The sequence below is a fragment of the Alligator sinensis genome, unplaced genomic scaffold (assembly GCF_000455745.1).
Source record: "Alligator sinensis unplaced genomic scaffold, ASM45574v1 scaffold234_1, whole genome shotgun sequence".
NCBI classification, from domain to species: Eukaryota; Metazoa; Chordata; order Crocodylia; family Alligatoridae; genus Alligator; species Alligator sinensis.
This window is the reverse complement of record NW_005842334.1, coordinates 761,089-777,083: the sequence shown is the minus strand read 5'-3', so window position 1 is coordinate 777,083 and position 15,995 is coordinate 761,089. Positions and strand designations below refer to the sequence as shown.

Sequence of the window (15,995 nt, the reverse complement as noted above, 5' to 3'; positions counted from 1 at the left end):
CCCGGCCTTGCTCCTTGAATGTAGCAGCAGCTTGGGGTGCTGGCCAAGGGGGGCGGAGAGGACATCAGGGCAAGCTTCTCCCCACTCCTGGGAGCTTGGTGGTGGTGCAGGGTGGTAAATGGCTGTGCTCCATCCCCCTTGCCACCGCCCCCCTTCATTCATGGGGAGGGGAGGCAAGCAGCCCGGGTGAAACTGGAGTGTGTGAGGGGAGAATGGTGCCAGACCTGAAGGGGAGGGAAGCGGGCCTGGCCCCGAAGCGGCTGAGGGGAGGGGCAGCAGGGGGGGAATGGGGCTGGATGTGGGGCTCTGTCCTCACCACAACCCCATGATGATGGGGACTGAGGAGCTATAGCGGGTGGGCAAGGCCAGTGGTGCTGGCCTCATGCTCCCGCTCTGGTGCATGGGGCTGGACGCAGGGGGTCAGGGAGGGCACACAGGCCCAGAGGTGGAATTAGCCATGCCACCGCATACAACAGCACCCCACGCTGCTGCAACCTCCAAGGAAGCAGCAGTGACACTGGGTGCTAGCAGCACAGCTCTGGCCTTGCCCCCCAACTCTGGTACACGAGGCTGGACGCGGGGGGTAAGGGGTGGCGCATGGGGCCAGAGGCAAAACGACACCACCACGGGGTGCTGGGTGGTGGTGCTCCATCCCTGCATGCCCCCCCCTTCCCCCCATCAGTCATGATGGGCAATGCTGGGAATGGACTGGGACAGTAGCATAGGGTGGTGGGTGGCAGCACTCTGTCCTCACCCGCCAATCCCCCCATCATTCTTGATGGCCAATTGGCTAGTTAAGTATATATCTATGTAGCAATCTATCCCTAAAAGAAATGTGGTGGTTCCTAGTGTCCCAATTTAAATAGTATTGGGGAGATTCCATTATTAATGTTGACTTGTACCTCGATCAGCAAACAATCCCAATGAAATTAATGAGAGTGTTTTTGGATTAAGGCGTTACTGAAGGTGGATAAGAAAACTTTTCTGACACATAATGAATAATCTATAGAAACTTTCTCACTTCCCTTATTACCTTGAGGTAATATGCTTTGTCACTTTGTTGAAACAGTGTTGGTATTTCTGAGTCCTAAATGAAATTTGTAGTGATGCGGTAATTATTTTAAAGGTTATGGTTACTTACAGTAAATAAGGGGCTGAGCAGTGGATGTACCTTTATTCAATGGATCAGGCATTTATGTTGTGACGGGCCAGTAGGAGGTGCTCCTACATTGAGCCACCCACCCCACTGCGCCCGACCACCTTCCAGGCTCCGAGTGCCTCCCTGGGGGCACCTCACGTGTGGCCGACCCCCTTACTGGAGCACACCTGCTAGCCTGGGGGTTCCACTGCCACCACCAAGGGCTTTGGACTAATTCTGGCTCTGCGCACCCTGGGAAACACAGGCCTAGTAGCCCTCAAGGGTACTTGATTCACTTCAAGAAGTTGGGATGCTTCCCTCAGTCAGAAGCACAAGTAGTGGCCTCCCTTAGTCAGCCGAACCAAGGGAACCCCAAGGCATAATCTAGACCCACTCCCAATAAGTCTCCCATGCTAGGTACAAAGGAGAACTTTATTGGTTACAAGGGGTAGGGTTAGAATAGGGTACAGGGTAGAGCAATATCACAGAAAACCCATAGAGCAAACTCCCCTGGCTGGGTAGCCTTTGATCACACATCTGAGTTACTGCAAGCTAAATATCTAGTTAGAGCTCAGGTAGCTTACTCACAAGTATCAATCAGAGGCAGTTGTAGATCCCCTCTGGAGACAGGCAGTTCCTTGATCATGAGTCTTGAGAGAGAGAGTAAGTTTCAGATGGTACAGCTCTTCTTTGTTCCTGAGTATCCCTCATGGCTGCTGCTCCCTCCTCCTGGGCAGTCCTTAACTTATATAGCCCTTGTGACCTCATTTACCTGGTCCAACGGAGGCCAGCACCTGTTGGCTGCCAGCCAACTGATTTGAAATACATCATTAGTTGCCGGGCAGGCTGGCAGTCTCTAGCCCACCAGGGAGGAAGCCCCTAACCCAGGTATGTGATACTAGTCACATAGGCAGAGGGAGCAGGTTTCCCCCCTCCCTCAGGAATATATCCAGCTCAGGTTACACAAAGGGATAGGGGAAAGGTGTGTCTCCTCTGCTGGGCCCATCCTAATCGAATTGTCACAGAGCAGAGTTTTTGGGAAGAAACAAAAGTGGCCTTCTGCCACACATGGGTTTGCACAAGATGTGGGAAACCCAAGTTTTTATTTCCTGAGATGTGGAAAATGAAGGTTCAGATCCTCTCAGGCAGAAAGTGCCTGAGAGGTGGAATCACCATTGTAAAAGGTATGTTATGGTGGGGTGTTTTCAATCGCTCTTGATGATCTATTTTGCATAAACACCTAAGCATTCCCTGAAGCAGGGGCAGGAATTCAGATATCCTACCCCCTGAGTTGCTCTAAGTACCAGGATGTAGAGTCTTCCTTTACATATTTAAATTAGTATTTTTGTTTTTTATAAGAAGTGGAACAAATTCAAACAAGGTAGATGGGATACCCAGTGGCAAGGTGGGCATTTCTGGGTGGTGAGGAACTCCAGGTTCAAATGCTGCCTCTGAAATTGTTTTGTGAAAAAATGCATTTCCTTTTCTCACACCTCCCAGCCCCTCCAAAGGAAAAAAATATATATTTTCATAGACCTACTGGTCACTTAGTGCCTAATTATGGTTTTATGAGATTAATTATAGGTGTCTATTTTTGCATTTCACTCCACTGTTTCCAAGATTTGCATTTATCAAACTATGCACATTCATTTAGGATTAAAATGTGACATAGAAAGGTAAGTCTCACTAAAAGAGTGAGGTTTTTTGATATTTTAAAAAAGGATATTTTTATGTAGTATTTAAAAATTTTAACTGAATGTTAGATGTTTATTAATTATAGTATGCTAAATGCTTCCCGTTGTCTACATTCCTGCCTGCATTCCAGCTATAGAAGTTATTCTGTTATAATCAGGTCTTTCATTGTGTTTTTTCAATTTCAAACACCCAAAATGTGCTTCTAGATATTAATGGATTATACCCAGCAACACTTGGATATTACTTTACATTTGATAAAACATATTTAGGGGTGATGGTTGGTTGAAATTACAATTTGTCAAGATTACAGATTTTTCTTTAGTCAGCAAATATTTTGAACAAAAGTCAAATAGTTTTCCTTTTCTCTGCTTTCCTTGTATAGCAGTGGTTGGTAACTTATGGCCCATGGGCTGGATCTGGCTATGGGTTACCAACCAGCTCATGGAGGTCTGATCCATCAGGAGGGATCAGTCTCACAGAACTGAGCTACGACATCCCTGCACTCTGCAGCACCCCCACTGTGGCAGGGCCCACTGCTCCTCAGTGTCTGAGCTTATCCTTGCTGCAGAAAATCTGGGAATATAGAAGCCTACTACTCAGGGTTGAAGGGGTAGCGAGGGGGGTGGGGGTAGAAGGTACAGACTTCTGGACTGTAACAACAGTCAGGTCAGAAGCGCCAGTCCTCACTGGCAGAAGGCAGCTGACCCCTACCATATAGCTCTTTACACTTCTCAATAGGTTCTGCCTTTTTGATGCAATAGCTCTTTAATAACAAATGCTGGTTAGACCTAGCATGAGTGTTTCTTTTGCCTAAACGTTTTGACCCTTCCATAGCATCTGTAGCCTCGAGTCTCATCCCTGCCATACTGGTGTGTCCTTTTTTAAGTCAGTGCAAAACCAGAGTGAGAAAAGAACAGAACTGCCAGTGTATCCACTCCGTGAGTCAATTTGTAAAATATTATTTCTGACAGTTACTTGTGCAAAGTGTTGCTGATCATTTTAGCATGACAAATGTGTGGGGAGAGGTATGCATGTGTTCATACAGTTTATCTTGAAAAGTAGTGTCTGTTGGTTTTCAGGAAAAATGAGGTTTGTTTGTTTGTGTAGCTGATGTAATACAGACCTAATGCAAATAGTAGTAAGTTTGAGGTCTAATGCTTCTGAAAGAGTACATTTGTTGCCAGTAGAAGACAAAAAGGGTGAAAAAATAATATTCATTGACACATAGCAAATCAGAAACTATAAATAGTAGGTTTGTAAGATAAAGATCACATTCAGTAATGTGTTGAGATGATGGATAATTTATGGTTGGTTAAAGTAGGCTGGCATTTAAACACTCCCTTCCTCTCTATAGAAAGATCAAACTGGACTTATACCTTTAGTCATCAGTTAACTCTTGATAACACATGCTCCTTAACAGTTGCCTCTGAAAATCAAAATATTTTTGTTTCATCTGAATGGCATTTTGGGTTTTGTGATACAGAATGTATTCCCTGAATCTCCACAGAAGTAAGGCCACTTTGTGCTGACTTCCCTGCATGAAGGAACTTTAAAGCTGTTTGTGTCATGTCTAGCAGGGGCGCACAACTCGAGGAGGCTCTTCATGAAGCTTACTACCAATGTAGCCACTTCTATGGCAATTCCCCCTCTGGCTAGTGCAGGGTAGGCAGGGGAAGGGGAAATTGCCAGGAGATGTAAAGCAGTTCTTGGTACCCGATGTCCACAAATATTCATGGCGGCCTTACTTTTGCCTTTAATTACTCCCCTCCCCGCCCCCCCCCGATTTTTTTTTTTTTATTTTTTTTTTTACCATGTTTTCAACTTTATTTCAGTATGTTAATAAAAATGGCTCCATTGCTTTTTTGTTACTTCTGACTTAAAACAAATTTATATTTTATGAAATTTAAGGGCTTTTCTACCATTTTCATATTAACATGCAAAACTCATTGAATTACAATGGAAAGACAAAGAGTTTATATTCTGCGGAAATTTAGACTTGTGCATAAATGTGTAACCTTGCATAATTAAGCCTATTGTGAAATCCCCCATTTAAAATTTAAGGCCATATTCAAATGTGGATTTTTAAATGGAGGGATTTATCCCTTTTTTGGGCCCCCCTCTACACATGCAGGAAAAGGTGTGATGGGATATGATTCACACAATCACACTTCCTGCCATGCCACATGTGCATGGCAAGAGGTGTGATTATGGAATCATGCATTAGATCCTAGTGCATCTTATTGCCAGTGGGGGCAAGCCTAATCCCAGGCTCCCCTTGCACTGACAAGAAGCAAGCTTCCGCAGCTGGGAGCCCCATGCACCCCAGTTGAGGGGTTCCCAGCTTTGGGGGTACCCCATGTACTCCTGGGGCAGGGGAATGGCAATCCCCCTACCCCAGGAGTATGTGAAACACCCAGGGTAGGAGGATCACTGCTGAAGCGGTCTCCCTGCCCTAGGGATGTGGGCTGAAGGATAGCTTGGGGCTGGAGGATTGCCACAGGGGCAATCTTCCTCGCCCTGGTGTTGTCCCCAAAGGACAGTGTGAGTTCGTGCCTGGTGCGCTTTTGCCAATAAACACACAGGGGTGGAGGATCCAACTTAATCTTTATTGTTTCAAGTCTGCTCAGAGAGGGGTGCTTGGCAATCGTTCGCAAAGCAAGCACCACCCCCTTTGGCTTGCTTCAGCCTTATATAGCTTTCTCCCACTTAACACGCTGTACCGTTACTATTGGCTGCCTTCTCTTAGCCCATGCTCATATTACCTTAGCCACAGAACATGTCCGTACTTGTCTGGGCTTGCCTACATGGCATTTCTTTCCCAGCGGGCAAGCATTCCTTAACATACATATACCACACCCCTCCCAGCACCAGCAAGCTGCCTTAAGTATTCAATTAGATATAATTTGCAAAAGCTAGATATACCATAAAAAAGACTACATCACTGGGAGTGCAGGAAATCCCCAGGGTGGGAGGATCGTCACAGTCATAGGCGATGCTTAGGGGAGATGGGCGGGGTGGTGGGGGTGCATGCCCATACTGAGATTGGCTGCTGCCGAAGCCACCACTGGGTTCTGCTAGCAGCTGCTGCTTTCCACCCCCCCTGACACCACCACTGGTGTCTGCAGGCGGTCCCTGCTTGCCACCAATGCTGTCGCCTGCAAGTGGTGCACCCCCCAAGCTTGGGAGACACCAGTCATTCATGGTCACAGTGGTGATCTTTCGGCTCCAGGAGACCCCACACCCCTGGGCAAGGGGGATTGCCCTGCACTGATCCTCCAGCCCCAGGGGTTTCGCACACTCCCAGGGTGAGGGAATGGCAGTGGCAATCCTTCCATTCTGGGAGTTTGTCAGGAGGCATGCTGCAGGGAGCCAGCATCCACAGCTGAGAGACACTGGGTCCCAGAAACTGCAGGATGCTACCAGGGCACAGAATCTGCAGCTGCTGTGGCTGAAAGTCCCCAGCAGTTATTGAACTCCCAGCCCCAGCTAGGAAAGGTGAACCCCTGTGGTTGCAGGGGAGACCAGGTTGCAGGGGAGACCCTGTTACTCTTGCAAATTACTACCTTTATAGCTGGTGCAGTAGCCACCAGCTATAAAGGTAGTACACATTTTCAAAGTCTAACTTTACAGCTTGTTTGAACTTTTTATTGTGTGATCACTACTTTGCATGTGCAGCTGGTCACAAGATAATTACACAATTAACTAGTTAATTGCAGAATACCTATAACATTAAAGGGGGCCTTAGACACACAAATAATTGCAGCGCTTCGGCTCATGTAAATCTGTAGCCATTGACATCCTCAAGGTTTAGTTTGGTTTGTTGTTGTTGGATTTTTTTGAGCTGCTTGTTGAGCTGTTTGGATGTTAAAGTATTTTCATTTAATTATCAGTGGGCATGCCTACATGTGCATTAATGTGCCATAATTCCGCTATAATAACAGATACTAAACTTAATGCCCCATAATTGGAGCTACTGTGCATTAGCACAGGTGGACATTTTTTTGCTAATGTGCAGTAGGCTAATTCTACTGCTTATTAGCACAGCTTTTGCCTTGATGTGCTAATGCACAGTAGAATTAATCTACTGCACTTCTAGCATCTCATGTAGATGTTCCCACTATTTCTTAAATAGTTTGCTGGCTTGGGAAGCCTTGAATTCATTCCACTATACAGTAGCTGTTTTCCTTCCCTTGAGGTCTTTTTTTTTTTTTTTTTTTTGAAGCAACTTAAGTTAGGAATTGAAGTAGATGTCAAAATATGTTTTGTGTCTTAATTCATTGAAATTCAATTTAATAAACTAGGGACCTTGTTGCACCTTCCACTGTGAGCCACACAAAAGTTGACTGGTGTTAGTGCTAGCACATTTCAAACCAGCAGAAGCCTGGAGCCCTGTCCCCTGGACTTCCGCCTAGTGCCCCTTGGAATTCCCTGTTGTCCCCCACTTCCACCCCTGCCCAAACACCACTTACTTGTGACTGCCTGCAGCATTTATTCCAGGGGAGCATGCAGGGAAGGGTTAACCTACCTGCCCAGCTGCCTCCACTGCTGCTCTCTGGGCTCGGAAATTATCTAGTGGTCTTTTTGGGTTTTGTTTTTTTTAATCTGTTACTCTTTTATAAATTACTGCTTATAATTTGAGATTTATCAAAGAAATCCTGAAAAGTATCCTGACTACATAGTATATAAAAGGGTCTAATTCCTTGTCAGGTGCACATAGTAATAAATTACTTTCTTATGGTATAATTCACTTTAAATGTGCCAGCTAACACTACAAATTACTTTCTTTGCTCTGGAACTGGTATGTGACACTTGAGCTAACCTAAGTGTGTGTGGTGAGACTGAATGTTAATACCTTTTACATAATATGTCCATCTTGGGTGCACTTTATGGGTTGTTGAACATATTTTCAATGTGTCTTCCATAGTTTTGTTGTTTAGTCATTTTCCTGGTGTTATTGGTGCATATTTTGCATAACACCAGGAGAAATGTACAAGCACATTATGTGCTTAAATGAGCAGTGAGATATAAAGATTTCCTGCTGCCTTCAACATTAAAGAAATGAGTATTTTCTTTCAGTAATCAAAGGAAGGCTCAGTTGGAGAACTACAATCAGTTTGTTCCTTGATCCAAACCCTGCATCTTTTTATGGCCAGGCAGCTCCAAACAGCCACACACACACGCACAAAAAGCATTTCCACTGTCTAAGAGAAACAAAGAGACTGTGCAGGAATCTTTGTAACATCCTGTAGGATAAGTGGGTTTCACTATGGCATGTGGAGGAGGATGGTGTCATAGATGGATGTGGAAAAGTGGTATTTATTTGTTAGATGTATATTCCAGGTAGTTTACAATAAAAGATAACAAAAAATCATAGAAACAAAATAAGATATTACAATAAGGTATAAACAACCCCCCCGCAACACCTAAATTTCAAAAGCAATCCACATCCCTTTCCACTCCCCTGCCTCTAACTCTAAGGAGCAGAAATGAAGTATGAATCACTGAAATTTACCTCCATGTAGATTGGATGCAACAGGTCCCACATTTTATTTTAGATCATGGCTTGTACTGTTACTGTGGAAATTAATATTTACCATACTATGCATGAAGATGAATCCTCCACATCAACACCTATATTGCTATTCCAAACCAAACCATATGATTTAGCACCAAAGACCACCGATTCTGTCATGATTCATTTGATTGACTTCCTGATGCAAGGAAGGAAAAGCTTAGCCCAGGGGTGGGCAAAATGCAGCCCGCAGGCCAGATGTGGCCCACCAGGCCATTCTATCCAGCCCACAGGGCCCCTAAAAATTTTAGAAAATTAATATCCATCTGCCCTTGGCTGCCCGTCATGCAGCCCTTGATGGCTTCCCAAAACTCAGTAAGCGACCCTACGCCTGAAATAATTGCCCACCCCTGGCTTAGCCCATACAGCAGTGGCTGCCCTATCCTTGCCCACTCCAGGCTAGATTATACAGCTCTAACTTTTAATGCTGCTTGAAGTCTACTTAGAAGGTCTGTGGGGCAGAGTTGTACTACTACCTAGTGCATCTACAGGTGATGGATAGTGGAATGACCTTCAGGGAAAGTTAGCTTTGAAATGAGCAGGGTTAACTCTGATATAAGCAGTCACGGGCCAAACAGTGGCAGCATCACCAGGATGTGGTGAGAACAGCAGATGGCAATGATTTCCATCCTGAAAAGCCCCATATATCCTTTGATGATGCTGTGACATGGTGAGTACAGGTCACCACTATTATAAACCTGCCCCCAGCCATGGGACTACAAGTCCTCAACGGCAGAACAGAAGGGAGAAATTGTTAGAATCTCAGTGACTGTGAAGGTGGATGAAGGCTGCAGTAGAACGAGATCTCCAGTTGTCTTTGTTTCCTTGCCATTGGATCAAGGTCCTGTTTTGTCAAGAGCTGTGTGAAAGCTGATGTGCAGTAATTTCTCCACGCTAGAAGAAGTCACACACAGGTGTCTTCCATGACAACAGCTTTTCTAGGCCATTCCTCAAGCCCTTTGGCTACTAGCTAATGGTGACAGGAGCAGGATTGTGAAGTCTGGAAGCTCCTGGTCATGAACTGGCATGAAGGCAGCAGTTACAAGAAGGTCATCTAGCACTTGGATGAGACAGGAGTGCTATTCAGCAGCTGTATCTGTGACTGAGCATCCCTCTTCAGGATCTGCTCTGCTCACCCCACATGGGAAGGGGGCTAGAAAAGGTGCTTTAAACAAAACCTGTCAAATACAGTATTCTGTATTTCTTTCTGACTGGATAATTGCATCCAGTGGGATCACCTTTACTGTGGTCAAAAATACCAACAAAGACACGCCATCATTTTCAGGATCTGGAACATCAGGACCTTCATGTGCAATGCTAATATTGAATGCCCAGAGCACCACACTGCAATTGTGACCTGAAAACTCAGGCAACGCAACATCAATGTAGCTGCACTGAGCAAGACCCGGCAAGCAGCAGATGGGGCAGCTCAAAGAACATGCAGGCAGCTATACCATCTTTTAGAAGGGTAAAGAGGAAGGAGAATGCTGACTTCACAGAGTTGGTTTTGCCATTAAGGATGAACTCATAAGCTAGCTCAATGAGTTCCATATTGGAAACTGGCGGGGAGCCAATATGCTATGTCATAGATTCATAGATGTTAGGGTCGGAAGGGACCTCAATAGATCATCGAGTCCAACCCCCTGCATAGGCAGGAAAGAGGGCCGGGTCTAGATGACCCCAGCTAGATGCTTATCTAACCTCCTCTTGAAGACCCCCAGGGTAGGGGAGAGCACCACCTCCCTTGGGAGCCCGTTCCAGACCTTGGCCACTCGAACTGTGAAGAAGTTCTTCCTAATGTCCAATCTAAATCTGCTCTCTGCTAGCTTGTGGCCATTATTTCTTGTAACCCCCGGGGGCGCCTTGGTGAATAAAAACTCAACAATTCCCTTCTGTGCCCCCGTGATGAACTTATAGGCAGCCACAAGGTCGCCTCTCAACCTTCTCTTGCAGAGGCTGAAAAGGTCCAGGTTCTCTAGTCTCTCCTCATAGGGCTTGGTCTGCAGGCCCTTAACCATACGATCTGCAGGCCCTTAACCATATGAACCATGTCATCAGTGCATATGCCCCGACTCTTGATGCTGCCGATGGAAATCGAGAAGGAATTCTACACCAGCTTGACCAAGTCCTTTCTGACATTACAGTGGAAGACAGACTTATTCTTCTTGGTGATTTCAATGCCAGAGTTGGAAGGGACTCTAACCTCTGGAATACAATCATCAGCAAGGAGGAAGTAGAAAAGGTCAACTCCAGTGGCGTCCTTCCCTTGACTGAATGCACAGAACATGGACTTACCATCACTAATACTCTGTTCTGCCAGAAAGACAGGCACAAGACATCATGGCAATACTCATGCTCTAATCACCCATGATGTTCATGGACAATGTACAGGAGAAATTTGAAGTTGTTGGAGAAGTACCATCAATGTTGCCTGCAGAAGATCTTCCAAATCCAGTGGGAAGACAGATGCACCAACATTAGCTTCCTCCTGCCAGCAAACTCCATGAGTATTGAGGTGATGATCATTTGACATTAATTTCATTGGGCCAACCATGTCATCTTGATAGCAGACTCCAGACTCCTGAAGCAAGTTGTATTCTCCCAGCTCAGCCAAGATATACTCTCAAGAGAAGCGCTGAGAAAGCACTTCAGGGATGTCCTTAAGGTCAACTTAAAAAAAAAAAATACAACATCAATATCAGCTCTTGGGAGACTATTGCCCAGGACCACCCCAAATGGAGGAAGAGTATGCTGCAGGGATTTTGGTACTTTGAAACCCCTCAACAACAACAGGAGATAGAAAAGCAGGAGCAGCAGAAACAGCATGTCATGGACCAAATCAAGAATCCAGTGGCACCCACTCCACACAAAAACACATCTGAGCTGCGGTACAGTCTGTCAATCCCAGATAGACCTCATCAGCCATCTTTGGACACACAGATAAGACGATCATGAAAGACAGTCATCTTTAACTGCAAAAGATTGCCGAAGAAGAAGACTTGGAAGGTCCCCTTGGTAGAAAAACAGATGCCTGCCTCCGGAATTAGACAAGCCATTTGATATGTGTTCAGGTTTATGCACTGGATTTTTATTCATTTCTGGTGCTTAATGTGAATGCATATCTAGGAGTAAGTCTAACTGAATATTCTGTCAGAGTGGTTAAAATTGACTATGAGACTTTGTGCTGTTCAGTTCTGAGAGCTGATCACCCCAGAATGGGGACAAGATGTTTGAGGCTTTCCATCTTTGAAATCTGCTGTCTTCCTCAGTTTCACTGTCCATGAAATGGGGGTAAAATTAAGAGCTGAGCAAACAAAGGCAATTCCATTTCAGGGAGGCAAACATTTTTTTAAAATCCTTTGCAAAAAGGGATGAAGTCCCAGCTTCAGGGTAAATCATGAAGTGAGTTCTTGTGGAAGTATTGATTCTGGAAGCCCAGAGTCAATTAGGCAGTGCCAGGCAGGTTGTTAGAAGAGCCAGGTAGATTTATTGACAGGGAACAAGGTAGGTTTCTGTTGATAACTCACTTGGTTTCCAAGCAAACATCACTGTATTTGGACAGCCTCCATGGATTTTTTCACTATTGAAAAACTGATAAATTTTGACAGACAATTCCTTATCAGAACATATTAGATTAAATCTCCAACAGTAAACCTTACATGCCTCCCGCTCCAATTGGAAGAAGTATTAGCACTACTTAGAAGGTTTTGTTGTCAATGCATTTTACAAACATTGACCAACATTTTCAGGTTTGGTGCCCTAGTGGGTTACATCTATAAACAACAGCCTGATTTTCAGAAGTCCTAAGCATCAAAAATTCACATTGAAACAAATGGAAGTTTTTGGGTGGTGAGTGTGTTTCTGAAAAACTAGCCTCTTTTACACAGATGATTTAGTATAGTTTTAATGCCTAACTTCAGGCACTTCAGTGTGAAAAAATGTGGTTATTAAGTATAATAATAGTCAGCATTGCAATAATTTGCCAGTAGGGAATCAATGGAGATTGTGTAGAAACACTGGGAGATTGGCATGTTAACCAGGAGACCATAATTCTGCAAACATTGTTTTGCTTATACACATAGGGCTTGGGTTGTATAGGAAGGTATTAGGAATGTATCTGCATGTTAACAGTTCACAAAGCCATCAAGGTGCAAAAGTGGTGAGTACCACCTTCAGAGAACACAATTGTGGGCGGAATGTTCTTGCTGAAGATGTGTTTGTTTCACTAGATTGCCACTGACAGTAGCAATTAACAGCTGCTGCCAATCTTCTCATCTCTGGTGGGAGCCCCATGCTGATCTACCACATTTTTTACATTTGTTAGAATTAATTGCTAGCTAGTATTTGTATAACTCTAATTTTCTACTTATCTACAGCTGAAGTTCAGAGTGAAATTGAACGGATATTTGAATTAGCAAGGACGTTGCAGCTGGTAGTACTTGATGCCGATACCATTAATCACCCAGCTCAACTTAGTAAAACCTCTCTGGCTCCCATTATAGTCTATGTAAAGATTTCATCTCCCAAGGTAAATATTTTACTGATGTTAGTTCTGTTGTGGTCCATCCATTCTTTGAAATTAGCCATGGGTACAAAGAGCACATGTTCTCGTTAGAACCCAAAAAGGTTGGTTCCTTGAAATTTTGAAGGACAAGACTCTGGGTGCAGAAATAACATTATTGAAAGGATATTAAGAGTTACAAAAGCACTTTTGCAAATTAAGGATAGCTGTAGTTCCAATGTTGAAGGGCAAACTGAAGCCCTCTTGATTGTTTATTACTACATATATAATATTATTTTACAGAGTCCCTAAAGTTCCTTAACTATGAAGATGAGATCCTTACCCCAAAACCAAGGAGACGGTATAAAAATGAAGGGTATCAGCACAAAGAACAGCAGAATAAGTGGTGAAGTTTAGTGGTCCCTGTGTTCTGTTCTGTAATTTTTTTTTTTTTTTTTTTTTTTTTTAATTTGGGGTCATTTAATTTGCCTTTTCACTGTCTAAGGCTGCTAACATAGATGGGCTTCTCCAGGAAAATGCATTCTTAGAAGACTTGTGAAGGAGAAGGAGATGGTGGAAGCACAGTAAATTGGGTCTGTGGGGGCATTCTCGGCATAGATTGTCTCAATTTAGGGGATTGTGGGGAAAATAGCTCAAATATAATTATCAAAGGAGGAAGACATGAAAGGATAGGATGTGCTGGAAAAATGGAGTTAAGAAGGGAGGTCTTCTTAACTCCATTTTTCCAGCAAAGGAATGAGAGCAGAAAGGGAGACAGGATCAAGGTTGTTTTGGGGGAGAGAAAGCAAGGAAAAGGCTTTTGAAGCTCCTGAAATAGCATTAGGTGTGTTAACATTCAAAATTGTACAATTTGAGGTTTTCAAGTGTTCTATCTGAAAATCGTTCGAACACATTGGACCTGATCCTAGTCACATTCCTGCCACTGATGAATCTCCCGTTGAATGAATGGGAGCAGGATCAAACCCATTATCTAACTTTTTACCTCTGAATTCTTTCTTTTTCACCTCCTATTTTCACAAGTCTCTTATTTTCCACAGGTTTTACAGAGGCTAATAAAATCTCGAGGGAAATCTCAGGCTAAACACCTTAATGTTCAAATGGTGGCAGCTGACAAACTCGCTCAATGTCCTCCAGTGAGTTACTGTTGATTTATAATTCACTCATGTGGAAAGGCAGAAGAATCCTGTTTAAAGGGACTGTTCTATACTTTGTTTTGAAGCAAGGTGTTAATTTTGTAGCATTTATTAGTATTTGTCACCTTCTGGGCACATTTCACTTGTAATTTTGCACAAAGCCCTCCTGAGATCTGTGGATTGTGCGTGGCATAAAGGTAACATATATCTCTTCCATCAATACAATTGGCTCTGAGATATGAAAGTATTGAACCACCAACATTTTTATATGACTGATGGCTGAGAAATGAAATTATTTGTATATTTTTTTCTAGCTAATTCATCTAAACTGAACTGACCAAATGTCAGCGCTGTCTAAAACAAGTCAGTGGTCCATACAAATGGGGATGCATCATTGGAATTGGCTTTTCTTGTCATCCTTCTTAATTTCTACAAGGATGCATAAGGTATAATGTAACTGAGATGAAAGTTCTCCTGAGTTATGCAAACACTTTCAATTTCTCCATCTTGAAAGGGTAAATGGTGATTCCTTAACTATTCACAAAATAATAATTATTTCCTGTATACCACTGTACAAGTGTGCTGAACAGAGACCTAGAAAGACAAGGTCGTTACCCCGAGAAGCTAAGAATCGAGTCCAGTGCCTGATGAAGCCAGTAAAACTCTTTCCACAGATGGGTTCAAATTATAAAGAAGATTAGCTAGTTTATGTCTGTACACCACTGAAGTGAAAAATCATTCTAGAAGTGGTACATAGTTTTACTTCTGTTTCTTGTTGTTAGTTTTGACTCAAATGATTTTAGATATGGGAATTCCATAACTTTCCCTAGTAGTCTTTCATTTTCTTCTCTATTTTTAAGAAGAATGTTGCTACTAATTTAACTTCTATTTCCTTATGTTCCATATGTTATTTTACTTTCACTGATTACTTGTACTTCATCAAGTGGTGATTATTGGAAATTACTTTAAGAAGTATCATATTGGTCATAGCTGTTGGTGGTAGGTTTTTTCAAGCCCACTGTTTCAGAGGGGAGGAGGAAGGCGGAGTTCTGCTACAATAATGGGACCTTAGTATGTGGTAGAATGTTACTATAGTTCACTTGATATGTTAGAAAATGTTTTTTCAAGTGTGTCTGTTATCAATATCTGCTCTAGTTTATTTTGGCTGAGAAAGTGGTTGTTCTCATTATGTCCCCTTTAACAGGAAATGTTTGATGTAATTCTGGATGAGAACCAACTTGAAGATGCCTGTGAGCACCTGGCTGACTATCTGGAAGCCTATTGGAAGGCCACACATCCTCCCAGCAGCAGTCCTCCCAACCAGCTCCTCACTCGCACGCTTGCAACAGCCACCCTTCCTGTCAGCCCAGGTCCAAATGCTAATTCACAGGTACAGGTTTTTTTTATTTGCCTCCCTTGCTAAGTTTCTGGAAACTGAGAGAGGTATCAGGGCACAGAGTGGGTAACAAAAATGTGCTAAACATTTAGTTGAAAACACAACTAGGAAAAGTATTTGCCCTTCTTAATGTTCACCAGTGAAGATGGACACATGATTGTTATCTCCATGGTATTCACAGTAGTATTTCTTTACTTACTTGCTGACCAGCAAGACATTTTTTGGATCGCAAAGGCTGAAACAGCCTGATTGGAAACACCTGGTACTGTAGAAGATAAGGCAGGTAGTATCTTGTAGACTTCATCATGTACTGTGAATGGATGTGAAATGGAATACTTCTGATTCCATCGGGCCCAGAACAACCCAACCTCTGCTGTAGTAACACAATTACCAGCCATTAGCACTTCTGTAAGTCCCCATATATGATTCAACTGTAGGTATAATATGGGGTTAACAGCCTCTGATAACTTTTCAAGGGAGCTTCAGAGCTGGCCCTGCCACAGTAGATAGATGGAACTGCCCAGCATGCCTTTGTTTCC

At 43.5% G+C, this 15,995-nt stretch overlaps 1 protein-coding gene across 1 annotated transcript in view; it reads left to right on the top strand.

Annotated features, from left to right (window-relative positions):
- CACNB2 (calcium voltage-gated channel auxiliary subunit beta 2) overlaps nt 1-15,995 on the top strand; it is a 175,289-nt gene that overhangs the window by 150,751 nt on the left and 8,543 nt on the right. Inside the window, exons 11-13 of the mRNA XM_025210095.1 lie at nt 12,782-12,933; nt 13,965-14,060; nt 15,265-15,450. Of these exons, the coding sequence (XP_025065880.1) occupies nt 12,782-12,933; nt 13,965-14,060; nt 15,265-15,450 (434 nt within the window). The remainder of the gene's footprint in view (nt 1-12,781; nt 12,934-13,964; nt 14,061-15,264; nt 15,451-15,995) is intronic.